The sequence below is a fragment of the Zosterops lateralis genome (genome assembly GCF_965231275.1).
Source record: "Zosterops lateralis genome assembly, chromosome: 22".
NCBI classification, from domain to species: Eukaryota; Metazoa; Chordata; class Aves; order Passeriformes; family Zosteropidae; genus Zosterops; species Zosterops lateralis.
In genome coordinates, this window is record NC_139782.1 from 7,367,977 (window position 1) to 7,385,637 (window position 17,661).

The 17,661-nt window shown below is 51.4% G+C and overlaps 2 protein-coding genes across 3 annotated transcripts; one reads left to right on the top strand and one right to left on the bottom strand.

Annotated features, from left to right (window-relative positions):
* Positions 1-305: 305 nt before the first annotated feature.
* On the top strand, positions 306-4,661 carry CA6 (carbonic anhydrase 6). 2 transcript variants are annotated; one of them, XM_083876634.1, is made up of 5 exons: positions 306-382; positions 631-788; positions 2,384-2,507; positions 3,213-3,311; positions 3,789-4,661. In XM_083876634.1, the coding sequence occupies exons 2-5, from the start codon at positions 642-644 to the stop codon at positions 4,400-4,402; spliced, it is 984 nt and encodes a 327-aa protein (XP_083732760.1). In that variant the 5' UTR covers positions 306-382; positions 631-641; the 3' UTR covers positions 4,403-4,661. The 2 variants fall into 2 exon arrangements, with proteins under 2 accessions (XP_083732760.1, XP_083732761.1); XM_083876635.1 differs by lacking the exon at positions 3,213-3,311.
* A 657-nt stretch (positions 4,662-5,318) lies between these two features.
* Positions 5,319-15,726, bottom strand: LOC310918161 (solute carrier family 2, facilitated glucose transporter member 5-like). Its single transcript, XM_083876958.1, has 13 exons — positions 15,458-15,726; positions 14,807-14,934; positions 12,706-12,804; positions 12,210-12,370; positions 11,585-11,709; positions 9,306-9,458; positions 9,100-9,225; positions 8,567-8,754; positions 7,887-7,997; positions 7,531-7,632; positions 7,075-7,150; positions 6,555-6,682; positions 5,319-5,942 (listed from the first exon to the last, which is right to left on the bottom strand). The coding sequence occupies exons 2-13, from the start codon at positions 14,861-14,863 to the stop codon at positions 5,715-5,717; spliced, it is 1,554 nt and encodes a 517-aa protein (XP_083733084.1). The 5' UTR covers positions 14,864-14,934; positions 15,458-15,726; the 3' UTR covers positions 5,319-5,714.
* Between the last annotated feature and the right edge of the window lie 1,935 nt (positions 15,727-17,661).

The following is a 17,661-nucleotide window of genomic DNA, read 5'->3' on the forward strand; positions in this document are numbered from 1 at the left end:
TGTGTATATATATATATATATATAGATATCCCATATATAAGAATATCAGGTGTGGCACCTGGGTTTTCCCTGCTGTGCCTCCAAGCCTTGCTCTGCTTTCCCAGTGAAAACGTTTGATTCAGTGTGAATTTAAAAGCAGTAAAAATGAATCCTGTTCACCATTCCACCCAAGCTGCACAAACCTGACCATTGTCCAGCCCATCAGACCTTTGCTGTCTTTGTCTCCCAGCTGATGAATTAGCCCCTCACAAGTGATTAGCAGTGAGGAGGACAGGCAGGGGACACCTTTTGATCAAATGTCTGTGCTGTTTTTAGGAGGGGCACTTTGAGAACACCTACTACAGCGAGTTCATTTCCAAACTGGCCAGGATCAGGTTTGCAGGTAAGGGCTGGCAGTGCCATTTCCTGTCCCTGGCATCCTCCTGTCCCTGTGTGTGCCCACACTGCCTCTGGGGACAGATGTTTTCTGTGTGTTTGTGCTGTCAGAGCATCCTCAGCCCTGCACAGCTCCAGGGCAGCAATAAATTCACTCCTGGAGGTCTGTGCAGCACCAAACATCCAGCAGGAGAGCACTCTCACCTCTCCCTTCCCTCCCCTGAGCTCCTGATATCATCTCTGCTTCCTTTGGAGGTCAATCAACCATGCTGAGCTCTCTGGACGTCCAAGCCATGCTGCCAGAAAACCTCTCCCACTTCTACAGGTACCAGGGCTCCCTGACCACCCCTCCCTGCTCCGAGAGCGTCATCTGGACCATCTTCAACTCCCCCATCGTCCTGTCACACACACAGGTCAGTGCTGGCCCTCACCAGCTCCTCTTCCCTCCCAGCATTTCCCTTTGTGCCCTGCAGGGATTTCGGGAATAGAGAATCTCTCTGGGCTTCTCTCACAATGAGCCTTTGGGGTGGATTCCTGAGTAAAACTGGAATTACAGGTGGCTCAGAGTCACAGCAGGGTCAGGCTGTGTTGCAGGTGGCCCCAGGGCTGGTGAGTGACTGATAACAAAACTCTCTGCTCTGTTGGGCTCAGCCACCCTGAAGCAGGATGAAAAGGAAGAGACCAGAGAGAATTAATGAGGCAAAAACAGAGTCCCCCTGAAAAAAAAAAAAAAAAAAAAAAAAAAAAAGAGCCATTCATAACATTAAAATAATTACAGGATAAGTGGCAGATTTTAGAAGGCATTTCAGGGTTTTTTCCTTGTCTAGACTTACACTGAAAGTAATGCTTTCAAGTTAATAAATAATAAAGGAGCAGCAGAAACATTTTCTTCCAGGAGAAGAACAAGATTAAGCTGAAACCACAGTAGTGGGGGTTCTTTGAAATAGAAATACTCTTTTTGGCAGAGAAGGCTGGAAGGCACTAGTGAGAAAGGCACAGAATAGCAGCAGAATGCACAGCATCAGGCAGGTGTTCAGAACTCCCCCAGGCCAAAAGCCTTTATCGGGAATTATCTGATAAGAGCCCTGAGTTCTGTTCCTTCCCCTCCTGCTGCTCAGCAGGAGACCCTGAGGGTTCCTGTCTGACAGTTCCTCAGTCCAGCCCTGAGCTGAGGGATGTGAGCTGCAGTTCTGGGCAGAGCTGCTGTCCCCCTGTCCCTGTGTGATGTCCCTGTGCTCTGTGTGATGTCCCTGTGCCCTGTGTGCTGTCCCTGTGTGATGTCCCTGTGCCATGTGTGATGTCCCTGTGCCCTGTGTGCTGTCCCTGTCCCTGTGTGATGTCTCTGTCCCATTCTGCACTGCAGCTCCAGGCAGAGTTGCTGTTCCTGTGCCCTGTGTTCCTGTGTGATGTCTCCCTGCCCTGTGTGCTGTCCCTGTCCCTGTCCCTGTGTGCTGTCCCCCTGTCTCTGTGTGCTGTCCCCTTGCTGAGTGCTGTCCCCTCCCCTGTGTGATGTTCCTGTCCCTGTGTGCTGTCCCTGTGTGATGCCCCCTGTCCCTGTGTGATGCCCCCTGTCCCTGTATGATGTCCTTGTCTCTGTGTGCTGTCCCATGCCCTGAGTGCTGTCCCATGCCCTGTGTGATGTCCCTGTATGATGTCCCTGTCCCTGTGTGCTGTCTCGTGCCCTGAGTGCTGTCCCTGTCCCTGTCCCTGTCCTTGTGTGCTGTCCCATGCCCTGGGTGCTATCCCTGTCCCTGTCCCTGTCCCTGTTCCTGTCCCTGTCCCTGTCCCTGTGTGCTGTCCCATGCCCTGTGTGCTGTCCCTGTCCCTGTCCCATGCCCTGTGTGCTGCCCCTGTCCCATGCCCTGTATGCTGTCCCTGTCCCTGTCCCGTGCCCTGAGTGCTGTCCCTGTCCCTGTCCCTGTCCCTGTGTGCTGTCCCTGTCCCTGTCCCTGTGTGCTGTCCCTGTCCCTGTCCCATGCCCTGAGTGCTGTCCCTGTCCCTGTCCCAGATCCAGCTCCTGGAGGGCACTCTGCTGGACTGGCACAACCGCACCCTGCGCAACGACTACCGGCACGTCCAGGCGCTGCACGGCCGAGTGGTGGAGGCCTCCTTCCCTCCCCAGCCAGCCCAGGGTGAGCCCCGGGGGAGCCTGCACACCTGGGGGGCACCAACACCCCCGGGGAAGGTGTGAGACTGTGAATCCTTTGTGTTCATGGGCTGGAATCCCTGTCTGGAGTAGCAGTGTCCCTGCTCAAGTGGTGGTGTCCCTGCACAGGGGAGTTGTCCCTGCTCAGGTGGAGGTGTCCCTGCACAGGTAGAGATGTCTCTGCTCAGGTGGAGCTGTCCCTGCTGGGGTGGAGGTGTCTCTGCACAGGTAGAGGTGTCCCTGCTCAGGTAGAAGTATCCTTGCATAAGGGGAGGTGTCCCTGCACAGGTGGAGGTGTCCCTGCTCAGGTGGAGATGTCCCTGCACAGGTAGAGGTGTCCCTGCTCAGGTAGAAGTATCCTTGCATAAGGGGAGGTGTCCCTGCACAGGTGGAGGTGTCCCTGCTCAGGTGGAGGTGTCCCCCCACTGGCAGCCCTTGTTTAAGGTGTGTGCCAGCCCTGCCTTTGGAGTGTCACACACCTCCAGGGCAGCTGGTGCCACCTGGCACCACGTCAGGACCCTCAGCTCAGGTGTGTTTGTACCTGGAGCGTGTGGGAACAGCTCTGGCTGGGCAGCCAGGCACAGCACAGAGGAGAGGAGCTGCCTGTTCAAACACAGAGTTTGCCCAAACTAGGAAATGAGCCACGCGTAGGTCCCAGCCTTGTGTCAATTCAGCTGTCTGATTGCTCCAGCACAGTGTCACCCAGAGGAGTTCACCCTCAGGCTGGACCAAATCCAGGAGCAGCTGCAGGACATGAAGACAGAGCTGCTGAATGCTCTGAGCCACACAGGTGAGAAACACAGGCTGAGTGCAGCTCACCTTGTGAGGGTGGGGAGCCCCTGCCCTGCTGGCCTTGGTGGCCCAAACCATTGACACACTCAGAATTTGGTCCCATACCTGGGCCTGTGATGGAAATCCTTCACCACCATCAAGGCCAACCTACTCCCACAGCAGCTGCAGCTCTCTCCTGCCACATGGGAGCACATCTTTACAGACAGTGAAAAATTTCAGCTCAGAATTTCAGTTCCCCTAGGATAAATAAGCATCACCTCTATTTTATACAGCATGAGAAAAGAGGAGGAAGGAGGGAAAACCATTTGGGTGGGGGAGCTCAGCTCAGTTTTTCATCATTTCAAGCCCCTTCCCTGCTGGCACAACACACACCAGTGACTGGAAACTCAGCCCTACCAGTCCTGTGGGTGTTATTCTCCAGAATTTGTGTTTATTTACAGGAAATGTAACTGCTACCTTTTTTTGGTTATTTCAGGTACAAAGCCCAGCACTTTTCCAGCTTTCTACTTCCCCGTGGAGAACATTGAGAGCTTTGTGGAGGTTCATCCCCTGCGTGCTGTGTCTCTCCAAGCCTTCACCCTGTGCTTCTGGAGCAGAGCCCAGCCCGAGGGCACCCAGACCATCCTGTCCTACTCCACTGGGGAGAGCGAGCACGAGCTGAGGGTGACAGTGGGCTCAGAGCTGGGGCTGTGGGTAGGGGGGCACTTCCTCAGCTTCCCCCTGCAGCAGCAGGAGCAGGGCTGGCTGCACCACTGCATCACCTGGGCCTCCCAGGAGGGAACAGCCAAGCTCTGGCTCAACGGGGCAGCTGGCAGAGCACAGAGCATCCAGAAGGGGTATGTCAGCAGGGCTGGGGGCACTCTGGTGCTCGGCAAGCACAGGGACACCCTGCTCGGGACGTTCTCTGATGGGTTTTCGGGGTGGCTGAGCCAGGTGCAGATGTGGAGCAGAGTGCTCAGCCCTGCCCAGGTGAGGGCACTGGCGCTGTGCAGGGCAGGGCAGCCCCAGGGGGATGTCATAGCCTGGGGACAGACCCCCATGGCCCTCCTCGGGGGGGTCCTCCTGCAGCCTGACACCAGCTGCCAGTGAGCTCAGCCTCTGCCGCTGCTGAAGGGCAGCAAGAGGATCCCAAATGTTTGTTGGGAAATGTGAGAAAAACTGAAATCGTTCACTTGTTTCTCCTCCTGCTTTGTATAAAGTCACTCCTGGTGCTCCAGGGTGTTTTTTCCAAGAGACCAAAACCTCCATCAGTGAGATAAAAGCAATAAACTGCAGAATCTGGCACCGTCCAGCAGCCTGGGTTGTTACATCCCTCCCAGGGGGTTGTTTTAGACCCCCATACAGAGATTTTTTTCATGCTGAAGAGTTGCTCTCTAGTCTCTTTCCAAGAGACCAAAACTTCCATCAGTGAGATAAAAGCAATAAATTGCTGAATCAGGCAGAGTCCAGCAGCCTGGGTTGTTACATCCCTCCCAGGGGGTTGTTTTAGACCCCTATACACAGATTTTTTTTTCATGCCAAAGAGCCGCTCTCTGCTCAAAGGAGCTGCTTTCTCAGATAAAATTTCTCTCCCATCTCTCACCCAGTTTCAGTTTCTCTCCCTCTTGTCCCTCCTCCTGTGTGTCACCACCAACTCACCAGTGCTGCCCTTGCAGTTGTGTCCCAGGGGATGCAGAGCCCTGGCAGGGCAGGTCCTGTGCAATCCCTGTGCAATCCCTGTGCCTTGGCCAGTGGCACAGCTTTGCCTTCTTTTCTGTGGTGGATGTAGAGACAGAGCATAGAAACAGCTCCTTTTTCAGCATTTAACAGATCACAGCCTTGAGAGCAGGTATATTGTATCTAGAAACTAATTTTCTAAGGTTAAAGTAAATTGTGTGAAGGATTCTCCATCTAGTACACAAAATCCATGCCAAGCTGTTCAACAATCCTGCTTTTTTTTTTTTTTTTTTTTTTTTTTTTTTTTTTTTTTTTTTTTTTCTCTCTCTCAAAACAGAGGGCAGCACAGTGATATACCAAATAAAATTTAATTTCCCCTTGCTGGGCCCTCAAACACACAAGTGGCAGCTCCTCAGAGGAGTTTGATGCACTCCTTGCACACGAGTGCCCCACACACACCCAGCCCAAGGGCTGGCCTGTGTCCCCTGGGACGTGTCACCAGGACTCCAGGGACACACATCACCTCGTGCCATCGGCTCCTTGTCACAGAACTGAGCTGGCTGAGGACATTTCCCTTTCCTTTGCAACAAGAGGAGGGCTTGGCAGCATTAGGTTTGCAGTTGGATTTGATCTTAAATGTCTTTTTCCAGCCTTAACAGCTCCGTGATTGTCAGGTCAGCGTGGAAGGAGGAAATCCCTGTGTTTGTTTTCCTGCTGACCAGATCCTGTCTGAACTCAGCTGGCTTCACATCTCACTGCTGGAGAGAGCTTTCTTCTCCTCCTGCTTGCCCAGGGGGTAGGAATCTTTCAGCTCTTTGCTCTCCTGAATCTCCACTTTGTTCCTCTTGGCCATGATCCTGTTGATTTCCATGAAGGTTTTATTCTTGGTCTCAGGAACGACGAAGAAGATGTAGAGCATGGTGGCCACGCAGATGGCACAGAAGATGAGGAAGCTGTAGGGGCCCAGGCCAGCCTAGGGCAGGGACAGGAGAGAGCAGGGTCAGCTCCAGGTGGAGTTACCTGCTCTGGCTGAGCTCCACCCTCCCCTGGCCATGGAAAATGCAGCCACAGAGAGGTGCACATATTTTAACCTAAGTTGGGCTGGTTTTAGATTCTGTCTTTTCCAACCACCTCCGGGGGTTTATTGGACACTGGGAAAGGAGGGTGAGGCTGCACAACTCACACTGAACTCAGCACAGGGTAAAGGCAGGACTGCAGCCGTTTGTGGGTCGCTGCTGCTGGGGGCACCAGGAACAGGCACCCAGATTTCAGAAGCTAAAACTGCCCCCCCTGAGGCACATCCTGCAGTGGAAAGTGGGGAATTTCCCATCTCATCCAAGCTCCTGAGCTCAGGATGAGGCCTGGCAATCAAACTGCTTTCTTGGAAAGCCTGTGCAACAGCCAGGTGTGATGAGAAAACGCTGAGCAACATCAATCTCTTGCCCTAAACAGATTTTAACAGATTTTAACAGCCCCACAAACAGATTTTGAGAACCAACAAGTGCATTTAGAGCTCCTCAAATCCTCTCTGTAGGAACAGAGGGGTGATTTTCCAGCCCAGGTTTGCCCTCTGCTGGGTCCTTACCTCCATGTAGAGGAACACCAGCCCCACGGTGAAGTTGCTCAGCCAGTGCACGGAGCCCCCCACCATGAAAGCTGCAGGTCTGGAGGACTGCAGGAACATCTCCGTGATCATCACAGCTGGAATGGGACCTGCAAGGCAGCCACAGCTTGAGGAAACCCCCAAAAGCAACCCCCTCACTCTGAATTCCTAATTAGACTGCTCATTTCACTGGCAGACAGTGGTTTCTAACCAGCAGCGTTTAGAAGCACCCAGCAAATCAAATTTAAAGGAAAACAAACAAACAAACAAACAAAAAACAAAAACAAAAACCAAAAAACCAAAAAACAAACAAACAAACAAACAAACAAACAAAACAAAACAAAACAAAAAAAAAAAAAAAAAAACCCCACCAGAATTAAATGACTTGCACAGGGCATGGCCACACAGAGATGAAACTCAGCCTCCCTGGATGAGCCCCACAAAGGTTTTGGTTGGAAATGGGGCACAGCTCCTGGCTTTACCCAGCTTTGTGGGCACTTACTGGGTCCGATGGCGTGTCCGATGATGTAGGCAATGACACAGACGATGCTGAGGTAGGACATCCAGGAGACAGTGTTCTGCGAGGATTGGGGCACAGGTTAGCTGTGGGTCCTGCCTGAGCACCAGCAGCACAGTCAAGGCACCGTTCACAGTGAGATTTGGGGACATTTAAAGGCAGTGTCACCCTCAGTGTGACAGACAGGACCATAATGAGGGACAGAAACCACACCTGGGTGTGATCCTGCTGCCAAAGGGATGCAGCAGGAATTATGAACATCCTGCAAGGAGCATTCAGGATCACAGCTTTTCCTGCCTTTCTCTGAGGTAGATGTGTGAGGAGAGGGACCTTTCATGCTGTCCCCTCCTCCCCAGGGTGGAAAAGCATCCTCACAATGGTCTGTTCCCTGTGAAGGCCAGAAATCCTGGGTGCCACCACCTGAGCCCGATTCATACCCACCTGGAGATTGAGGGCCAGAGTCAGGATTGCACAGGAGGCAGAGCACAGCAAAAAGCCAGCCAGGAGAAGGATCCTCCTCCCCAGGGACTCCACAATGAAAACCTGGAAGAGAGAGAAGGAGGGGGAGTCACCAGGGGCTCAGCAATTCCTGCAGAGGATTTTGGAAAAGCATCTCCCAGCGTGTGCAAACAACGCTCTAGCAGAAGGTTTTTGGGGTGAGATGATCTTTCAGGTCCCTTCCCAACCCAAACCACTCTGTGCCTGCAGGATTCCATGGGCACAGCCTGATTTAACCAGGGGGAGAGGAGGAGCGACTGGGCAAAGTGAGAACCCCGAGAGCCCCAGCACAGACTCACAGCCAGCAAAGTCATGACGACGTTGATGGCCCCGATGGACACGGTGACGTACTGGATGCTGCTGCTGGCCACTCCTGCCGACTCAAAGATCCTGTCTGCGTAGTAGAAAACCTGCAGCAGAACCACAGCTGTGTTAGCACCAGGCAGAATGTGGGAATCCCCCTCTGGGGTGGATTTAAATCCTGGCACTGGTGCCCAGAAGGCTCAGGATGGAATTTGTCCATTGCTGGAGACGCCGGTGTTTGAGTCTGGGCATTTCACTCTAAAAACTTTCCAATTATCATTAACAGGGCAGCTGACCCTGTACCTTGTCCATGGCTTTGGAACTGGCCAGGCCTGACCCACCCCCCGTGTGACACTGGGCGTGTCCTGGGTGAAGGGGCACTGCCAGCTGTCCCCTGTGTCACCACTGTCCCCATCACCCCTGTGTGACACTGGGCATGTCCTGGGTGAAGGGACACTGCCAGCTGTGTCACCACTGTCCCCATCACCCCCCGTGTGACATTGGGCATGTCCTGGCTGCAGGGGCACTGCCAGCTGTCCCCTCTGTGTCACCACTGTCCCCATCACCCCTGTGTGGCACTGGACATGTCCTGGGTGAAGGGACACTGCCAGCTGTCCCCTCTGTGTCACCACTGTCCCCACCACCCCCCCTGAAGCCCCAGCCTCTCCCCACTCACCCCATTGACCCCCGAGAGCTGCTGCCCTGCCATCATGACGATGATGGAGATGAGCTGCCACCTCAGGCCCTTGAAGGTGAAGAGGCTGAGCACGGAGAACTGCCCTTCCTCCTTCTCTGACCTGTCCTCCTGGTACATCTCCTGGATCTCATCATCCACGTCCTCCCGGCCCCGCAGCCTCTGCAGAGCTGGTGGGGAGAGCAGGGGGGTTGTGAGCCCCAGGTTTAGTGAGAGTTTCCTGATTCAGGCCAGGACAGAGCAGTGAGTGACCCTGGTGTGCCGTGGTGGGCAGCTGGGGATGCACACACAGGCAGGGAAAGGAGCAGGGCTCCCAAATCCCACCCAGGGAGGATTTCACACCGTTGTGCTGCCAGCCGTGTCCCACAGCCAGATCCAACCCATCCCAAACCATCCCATCCCATCCATCCCATCCCAAACCATCCCATCCCATCCCATCCCATCCATCCCATCCCATCCATCCCATCCCAAACCATCCCAGCACAGGAAGATGAAAGGCCCGGCCAGGGCTGTACCTCTCCGTGCCTGCTCCTCGTTGCCCTTTTGGATGAGCAGGTATCTGGGACTCTCAGGGAAGAAGGGCAATGTCAGGAGCTGGATGAGGGACGGGATCCCAGTGAGGCCCAGCAGCACAGGCCACCCTGCGGTGAGGACACAAACATCAGCTGGGGGAAATCCTGCCCCTGGGGAGCCCACGGGAGGTGCCGAGCCAGAGCTTTACCTTTGGCGTTGCCCAGGATGCTGTTGAGACCCAGGATCTGAGCTGAAAGGATGCCAATGGTGATGAAGAGCTGTGGCACCACCCCAATGGCTCCTCTCAGGTTTTTGGGGGACATTTCTCCAAGGAACATGGGGACCACGTTGGAAGCCAGACCTGGAAGTTGAGGGAACAGTGTTGGGCACACAGCTCAACCTCCAGCAAGCTGCTGATACCCAGGGGGAACAAAAGAGATTCCTGATGAACCACAGGATACACAGAATTTTCACATTTAAATCCTTCTGCTTTGAGCAAAACAATCCTGGAGTCTGACAGGATCAAACAACAGGATGGGTTGGGATGGGATGGGTTGGGATGGATGGATAGGATGGGATGGATGGGATGGATGGGATGGATGGGATGGATGGGATGGGATGAGATGGGATGAGATGGATGGGATGGGATGGATGGATGGGATGGGATGGGATGGGATGGGATGGATGGGATGGGATGGATGGGATGGGATGGGATGGGATGGGATGGGATGGGATGGATGGGATGGATGGGATGGGATGGGATGGGATGGGATGGGATGGGATGGGATGGGATGGATGGGATGGATGGGATGGGATGAGATGGATGGGATGGGATGGGATGGGATGGATGGGATGGATGGGATGGGATGAGATGGATGGGATGGGATGGATGGATGGGATGGGATGGATGAGATGGATGCAGAGCTAGAAGATGATTTGGGGATGTCCTGGTTTGAGCGCTCAGTGTTCACCCCCCTAAAAGCAGCTTTCTCCTCTGCCACGAACAGCACAAGACCCCAAGAAAAACTGTGCTGCTCCAGACTTGGAAACAAACTCCAAGCACAAGAGAGGAACTTTTGCTTCCCCTAAGACAAGAAGGGAAATCAGCACCCAGACACGCTGATGTGAAAGTGGAAGGAAATGACTTTGTGTCGGCTTTTTAAAACCCCCTGCTCAGCCCTGCTGTGCTGGGAGCTCTGCTGCCCTGGGATGCCTTGCAGGTGCCTGCCTGGAATTGCTATTTATGCTCTAATAAGGACACCAGGGCCACTGGGTTATTTTTAGGAACTTTCCAGGGCTGCCCCACAGTGACCCCAGCGAGCTGCCAGCTCCTGTGCTTACTCTGTAAATCCTGGCAGCTCCCAAACCCCCGGGATCAAATAACCAGGGGCCACTCTTATCTGACATTTCTGTGTCCCCAGGCATCAGGAGCGGCATTACAAAGGTGATCGGGCTGATATTTGAACGATAAAAAGGCCCAAAAGGCACAAAAAAAAGTGCCACCAGTGGCAGAGGGTGACACTGGGATCCTCCCAGGTCCTGCCCAGGCACAGCTCCCTCAGCTCAGGCCACATCAGCCTGAGGAGGACAAGCCAGGGCAGCCAGGCTGGATTTGTTTTTGGTTATAAATAACTGCCAGGAGGGATCACATTTAACAGGACCCTTAGCATTTGTTCCAAGCTCCAGTGCTGAGAGCAGCTGCCAGCTTTGAGGGGAGTCAAAAGCCAAAATAGAACCTTTGCACTAAAAAAATAAAAAAATAAATAAATGGAAAGCAAGAAACCAGCTCGGGAAAGCAACTTGATCTGTACACGCAGCAATCACAATTGGTGAGCTAAGGCAGGAAATTTGTCTTTACAAGCTGTCCCAGCTCATTAAGAAACCACAGAGTGTGCCAGCCTCACCAGCCCAGAGCCAATTAATTGAGCCTAAATGCTCTTAGGACCCTTCTGGAGCTGGCTGTGCTCAGGGTACCCGGCCTGGGTCTGTTTGTCCCCTGTTCCTGCAGCCCCAATAAAGCCACCCACACCAGGAACACACAGATATCCTTGGCTTCCCTCAATCTCTGCAGGAAATCCTGTGCTCTGAGCCCTTTGCTCTCTCTCCCTTTTAACATTTCTTTTCTCCTGCAGGAAGAACAGTCAGTTCCAGGACTGGATTATTGGGCCTGGCAAGGCTTTTGGTGGATTATTCTGGTTATGTTAACAAGGAAAGAAGCGGATATCTGCTTGAAGTTGATCTGGGGAAACAGATTATCCTCGGCAGGTTTGCTGTGCCCAGCAGATGTTTATTGCTGCATTTACAGACACACATCTCCTGAAATTCCAGTCCCAGGGCCATTATCTCCCAAAAATCTTCAGCACTTCTCAGCAGGCTGGAGCACAGCCTTGTCATGCAGATTCTAAAGTCTGCTACGTGTTGGGGAGAGCAAAACCCCTTTACACAGCCAAGGAAATATTTATTGCTCTCACTTTACCATCCCCTTACCGGCAAATATCCCCATGACAACTCGGGAAAGGATGATGACTTCAAAGGTTTTTGCCAGCTCGGAGGTTCCCATCAGGATTGCAGCAGCGATGGAGAAGAGGTTATTGATCAGCAAAGTGCCCTTCCTGCAAAGTGACAGGAGGAGAAAGAGAAATTCATAACAAGAAAAGAGAGAGAATTCAGCTGGGCTTTTCTGACTTGAAATCCTCTCTGTGCCAATCTGTCCAAAACTCCAATGAACCATCACCCCAAACACTGATCAAAGAGGAAATGGCACTTAGCACGTTTTTTCCTGCAGGCAGTGAAGGTTTCCAAGAAGAAGTGAAGATTCTCAGGAAACCTGAGCAGCAGAGGGTGAGCCTGATGTGAGATTTGAGGATTTTCTTTGCTCATTGCTGTGCCTGGCTCAGTGTCCAGCCAGAACCCCAGAAATCCCTCCCCACTGGGCAGACAACACCCCTGGCTGAGCCCAGCTCCTCTCCCTCCCTCATCCCACCCTTTCAGCATCAAGGTGTGGGGGGCAATTCTGGGCTCCTGCAGGGCTGGGCCAGGTGGAGTCACCACCAGATAAACCTTTATCTGCTCCCAAAGCCAGGGCAGGACCTCAGGCAGGGCTGGCACCTACCGGCCACAGTTGTTGACCATTGGCCACACCATGAGTGACCCAAAGAGGCCGCCCAGAGGGAACATGGACACGGTGAGGGACCAGAGCAAGGTCTGGAAACTTCCATCCATGGGCGTCCCAGTCCTGTCCAGGTAGGTTTTGTTGTAAAAGTCTTGCATGTACTGGAATGAAGCACAAAAAGCAGATTCAGCAATTTTCGTGCTGTAAAGCTCAGATGATAACAACAAATGCCATAAAGCTCTGCCATAAAATAACTGTCCTGATAAAATAAAAAAAACCAGTCTGGGGGAGCTGAGAAAAATGAAAGCAAGGGAGGGATGGAGAAGCCTGGGGTGGGGAATTGTTCCTGCAGCTTCCTTTAGGATGTGTCTGTTTCCCTGAGCTCATCTTTGTCCCGGGCACAGAGAGAGGACAAGGCTGTGCCCACAGACACGCACAGAAATTCAATTTACAGGGTGTTCCAGGTGCTGTAACCCCCCCAGGCCGGGGCACTCACCGGGGCAGGGGAGTTGATCACAGACACGTTGTAGCCGTACTGGAAGGAGGATCCAAAGGCAGAGATCAGAGCCACCAGGGCCAGGGGAAGGGTCATTTTCTGCAGAGGGAAAGAAAAAAACTCCATAAACATCAGCTTGGAAGTGAGTCTGGCTTTTAGGCATTAATAAGATTTAGTGAAAACAAAGCAATACCCAAAAATCCTGATTTATATGGTTTTTCCCTTCATTTTGCTGCATGTAAAAGTCCAATTGGGTTGTTTCCATTACAGCTCATTTTGTTCAGCTTGATATGCCCACAGTCATTAGAGTAATTCACTCTGTGCTTTGCTGCTATTGATGAATCATTTGGATGATTAATTTATTATTATTTTATTTTTTTTTCAAGTTCCCGTTCTTAAAACACCGCCCTGCAGGGAAAAGGTTGTGTGCAATTATTCTCCTCCAAGGTGCAAATTGGGCAGTGGAATAACACAGGATATTGGCCCAGGAGAGATTGAAAAAGAAATTATTTTGTTTTGCATCAGGTGGCAAAATTCTTTTCCTGTTGTTTTTGTTGTTTTTTTTTGGTTTTTTTTTCTTCCTCTGAATTTTGGGACAGAGCTATTTCTGGATCCAACTGATTTTCCACCGAGGCCAATCAGAATTTATCCCAATGGAGGCTTTGGCTGAGGGCTGCAGGAGCTGCACTTTGCACTGGAGCAGAGGAGGGGAATTGCCATCTGGAGAGGGACCAGTGTGTGGGCACACATTCCCCAGCCTCACCAACAACCCAAAGCAGCTTTTGGGGCTGTGTTGACAGAGCTGCGTTGTTGGGGCTGCGTTTGGCTGGCTTTTATAGCTCCCTAATGCATCTCCCTGCTGCTCCATCAATAAAGCCATTGCTCATTTTTCATCTCGTTTGCTGCCAACACCGTCACCGGCCCTTAATGGCCTTAATGTCTGCGAGGTTTTCCATCCCCAGCACCCAGCCCTGGTCCCACAGCAGGGATCTGTCATTTCTCAGAGCCTCTCAGCTCATCTCCAGGGCTTTGGAGTTCACAGCAGATGGAAATTCAAGCCCAGCCCAAGGATCAGGAGGAAGCTGAGGCTTCCAGGTTTGTTTTCTAGGAGGATTCCGCTGACATTCCCTCGTTGGGGATGGAGAGCAGCCGCCTGGCTCTCATTAACCAAACCCCCCAGGGCTCAGAGGAGGTGCTGGTGTTAATTATTGACGTCCAGCACTGTCAGGAATAAACCTCTGGTGTTCTCTGTGCCTTGGGCAAGGCTCCCCAAAGGCGGCTGGGAAAGGCAGCCCCGTCCCCAAAGCATAAAACTGCTTAAAACTGATAAGAAAGGGGGAAAGAAAATTCAGTTACAGAGAGGGAAAGTGTCACAGAGAAGGGGAAAGTGTCACAGAGAAGGGGAAAGCGTCACAGAAAGGGAAAAGTGTCACAGAGAAGGGGAAAGTGTCACAGAAAGGGGAAAATCTCACAGAAAGTCTCAAAGAAGGGGAAAGTCTCAAAGAAGAGAAAAGTCTCACAGAGAGGGAAAGTGTCACAGAAAGGGAGAATCTCCCAGAAAGGGGAAAGTGTCACAGAAGGGGAAAGTCTCAAAGAAAGGGAAAATCTTACAGGAAGGGAAAAGTGTCACAGAAAGGGAAAAATCTCAGAGAAAGGGGAAAGTCTCAAAGAAGGGGAAAGTGTCACAGAAAGGGAAAATTTCACAGAGAGGGGAAAGTGTCGCAGAAAGAGAAAGTCACAGAGAAGGGAAAATTCTCACAGAAAAGGAAAATCTCACAGAAAGGGGAAAGTCTCACAGAAAGTCTCAAAGAAGAGGAAAGTCTCACAGAAGGGAAAAGTCTCACAGAGAGGGAAAGTGTCACAGAAAGGGAAAATCTCCCAGAAAGGGGAAAGTGCCACAGAAGGGGACAGTCCCACAGGAGTTCCAGGCTGGGAGAGCTGCAGACAATCACAAGACTCTCACAACACAGCCCTGCACACAGACACAAACTGGGCACAGGGACAGGAATATCTCAGCCCAAAGGATCGTGGTGTGTTTTCCTCCCAGGCACTCAGAGAACCCCAGGGCTCGTTCTGTTCCCCCAAACTCCCCCATACTCACCCCCTTGGCCCCTTCACTGCCCTCGGAGCTCTCCTGCCCCCTCCCTTTCAGCTTCATCTCTCCGGGGGAGTCACTGATGCTCAGCACAGCTTCTTCCACTCCAGGCGGCCACGGGGGGTGGGAAGGTCCTGCACAGAAAAATCCTCTCTATGACTTTTCCAGACACATGCAGTGGTTGTCAGGCTCTGGCAGGCGGGCAGGGCACCCTGGCTGCTCATCCCCTTCCTGTGCCTGCCTCTCCCATGGCTTCAGTTTATTTTCCTTTCTGCTCTGATCCCAGTCTCAGAGTTTTTTTTTCACCAGATGCTGTCTCAAACCGAGGAGCTGCCCAGGGACAGCAGGCACAGGCTCATCTCCCCAGTGAAAAGGGGCAAACCTTTCACCAAAAGCTGCTAAAACGAGCCAATTCCTCCCCCTGAAATCTGTGCACAAGCAAGGAGAGCCCACAGGGCTGAGGCTCCTGGGCAGCTGTGGGTGGGACAGCTGGAGATGTTGCCCAGCAACTGCAGCATCAGGGAACATGGGGAGCAACCCTGGCAACAGAGAGAGAACCTGCCCCGAGCATGGAACCCCATTAACCCCCCTGGAGCCACACACCTCCCCCCTGGGCCCAAAATGCTGCTGCTGGTGGAGCTGGTGGTGTGTTCTTACCTTGCAGGGAGCAGCTGGCTCAGGCACTCCTGCAGCCCTCAGAGCTCATCCTCCTCCCACAGCTGTGCCTGGCACTGTGTCTTCTCCAGAGTCCTGGAGTTGCTGTCCCTCCCCATGCAAGTGGAGCCCCACGTGCTGCTGGCTCCCTGTTAACCCTCCTGTGTTATGGGGTTGCTTTAAGAGCCCAGGGCTTGGTTAATCATCCACTACAACTGTCGAGTTTATCAGAGAAATGCAAAGTTTACAGGCGTCCTCCCCCCCCCCCCACCCTGGCAGCCAGAGGAACCAGAACCAAACCTGCTGTTTATTGGTCTGTCTATTTTTATCAGGCAGCTCAGAGGGAAAGAAAAAAAAAAAAAAAAGCATCTCTTGATTGAGCAACACCTCTTTTTCCACGTGTCCTGCACGCTGGAGTGGCGTGGCTCCACGTGGGAGCAGCATGCCCCAAGGTAGGAGGAAGAGCAGAGCCTTTGCTGCTGTTCTTGGTGTGTGTGTGTGTGTGTGGTGGAATTTAGTCCCCAGATTCCTTGGCGTTTCTCTTTTATTGCTTTTCTTTTTCAGTGAGCAGGACCTGGGGATGGGGATCACGCTGTGTGATCTCTCTGCTGTGTCAGAGTTTTGTGTGTCTGCACCTCGTGCTCTCTCCTCACCTTTACACATCCTCAGCCAAGAGGGGAGAAAATAAATCCTGCCCCAGAGATGGGGGAAACTGCAAAGAGGACAGATTTCCACCCTGGAATTCCAGGCCTTTAAAGGCAGTGTCACCCTCCGGGAGCTCTTTGGCACAGTGACAACTTGCTGTGCCACAGGAAATGCAGGGAGGGAGAATTCTCTGTCTTTAAACTCTGAACTTGAAGGAACAATCTTGAAACGCACAGGGGTCAAAAAGAATACATATGTTTGTCATCAAAACCCCCTTCACCAGAGTAAATATTGGCTCATGGCAGGAGAAGGACTTGAATATTTTCCAAACACAACAAGAATGTGGTGAAAACATCCCCGAGGTTGTTGTTGGCTCTGGGATGATCCTGGAAATGAGGCTGGTGGAGGGACAACAAATCAACTCCTTGGGCTTCCCAAGGGACTGCAGGGGTGTGACATCCTCAGCTGGGATCCCGTTGGACTTGGGCAAAGGACAGAGGCAGGAACGAGCCCAGAGCTGGTTTTACAGGCACTTTATAACACATTTTCCATTTCAGCCCCAGCACGTCCCGGGGTTTCACATCTGCTCCTCACATGGTTGTGCCTGGAGACTTCTCCTGCCCTCGTGTCTCCTCTGCCCTGGGCCAGCTCATGCTGAGAGTTCCCCTGCACGTGTGCAGGGATTTATTTACCCTCAGCCCAATGAACTGTGCTCAGGGCTGGAGCCTCTGAACCCCTGATATCTTTAGGGGACAAAAAAAAAAAAAATTATTAAGAGGGCAAACTTAAGTTTCCTGGAAAGTAAATCTGCTGGGGAATGTCAGTGGTGAGATCTAGGAGGTGATGGGTGAGCAGGAGCTGGCAGCCCTGGGAGTGCTCGCTGCAGTGCCCACACTTTGGGTATATTTTATATATATACACAAATATTATATATATATATATTTTTATATATATATATTTATTTATTTATTTATTTATATATATAAAATATATTGCCCAGCTCACTGCAATGTCCACCCTTTGGGTATGTTTTATATATATATATACTCATATATATATATATATATATATATATATATATATATATATATATATATATAATATATATATTGCCCAGCTCACTGCAATGCCCATTCTCTGGGTATACTTTATATATATACACTTAAATATATAATATATATATTATATATAAATATTGCCTATATCTATAATGTATATAACTATAATATATATTATAGATCTAATATATATATATTTTATATATATATGTATTGCCCAGCTCACTGCAATGTCCACCCCTTGGGAATATTTTATATATATACCCAAATATCTATAATATATATATAATATATATTATAGATATATTATATATATATGTATTGCCCAGCTCATTGCAATGCCCACCCCTTGGGTATATTTTATATATAAACACAAATATATAATAAATATTTATTCTGTGAGACATCCCACAGAACACACCCACAAGTGACACCTCCTCAACCTGCACTTTGGGAAGGAATTTCACATTCAGACAAAGCTAATTCAATATTCTGGGCCCCTGA

Bases quoted from the DNA above. Each gene is read 5' to 3' on its own strand.
- LOC310918161 (XM_083876958.1), bottom strand. From the start codon at position 14,863: ATGAAGCTGAAAGGGAGGGGGCAGGAGAGCTCCGAGGGCAGTGAAGGG. The intron at 9,459-11,584 runs GTAAGGGGATGG...CTCAACTTCCAG, and splicing joins TGTCATGGGGATATTTGCCG to GTCTGGCTTCCAACGTGGTC. The intron at 7,151-7,530 runs GTGGGTATGAAT...CAATCCTCGCAG, and splicing joins CTCTGGCCCTCAATCTCCAG to AACACTGTCTCCTGGATGTC.
- CA6 (XM_083876634.1), top strand. From the start codon at position 642: ATGCTGAGCTCTCTGGACGTCCAAGCCATGCTGCCAGAAAACCTCTCC. The intron at 2,508-3,212 runs GTGAGCCCCGGG...TGATTGCTCCAG, and splicing joins CCCTCCCCAGCCAGCCCAGG to CACAGTGTCACCCAGAGGAG. The intron at 3,312-3,788 runs GTGAGAAACACA...TGGTTATTTCAG, and splicing joins GAATGCTCTGAGCCACACAG to GTACAAAGCCCAGCACTTTT.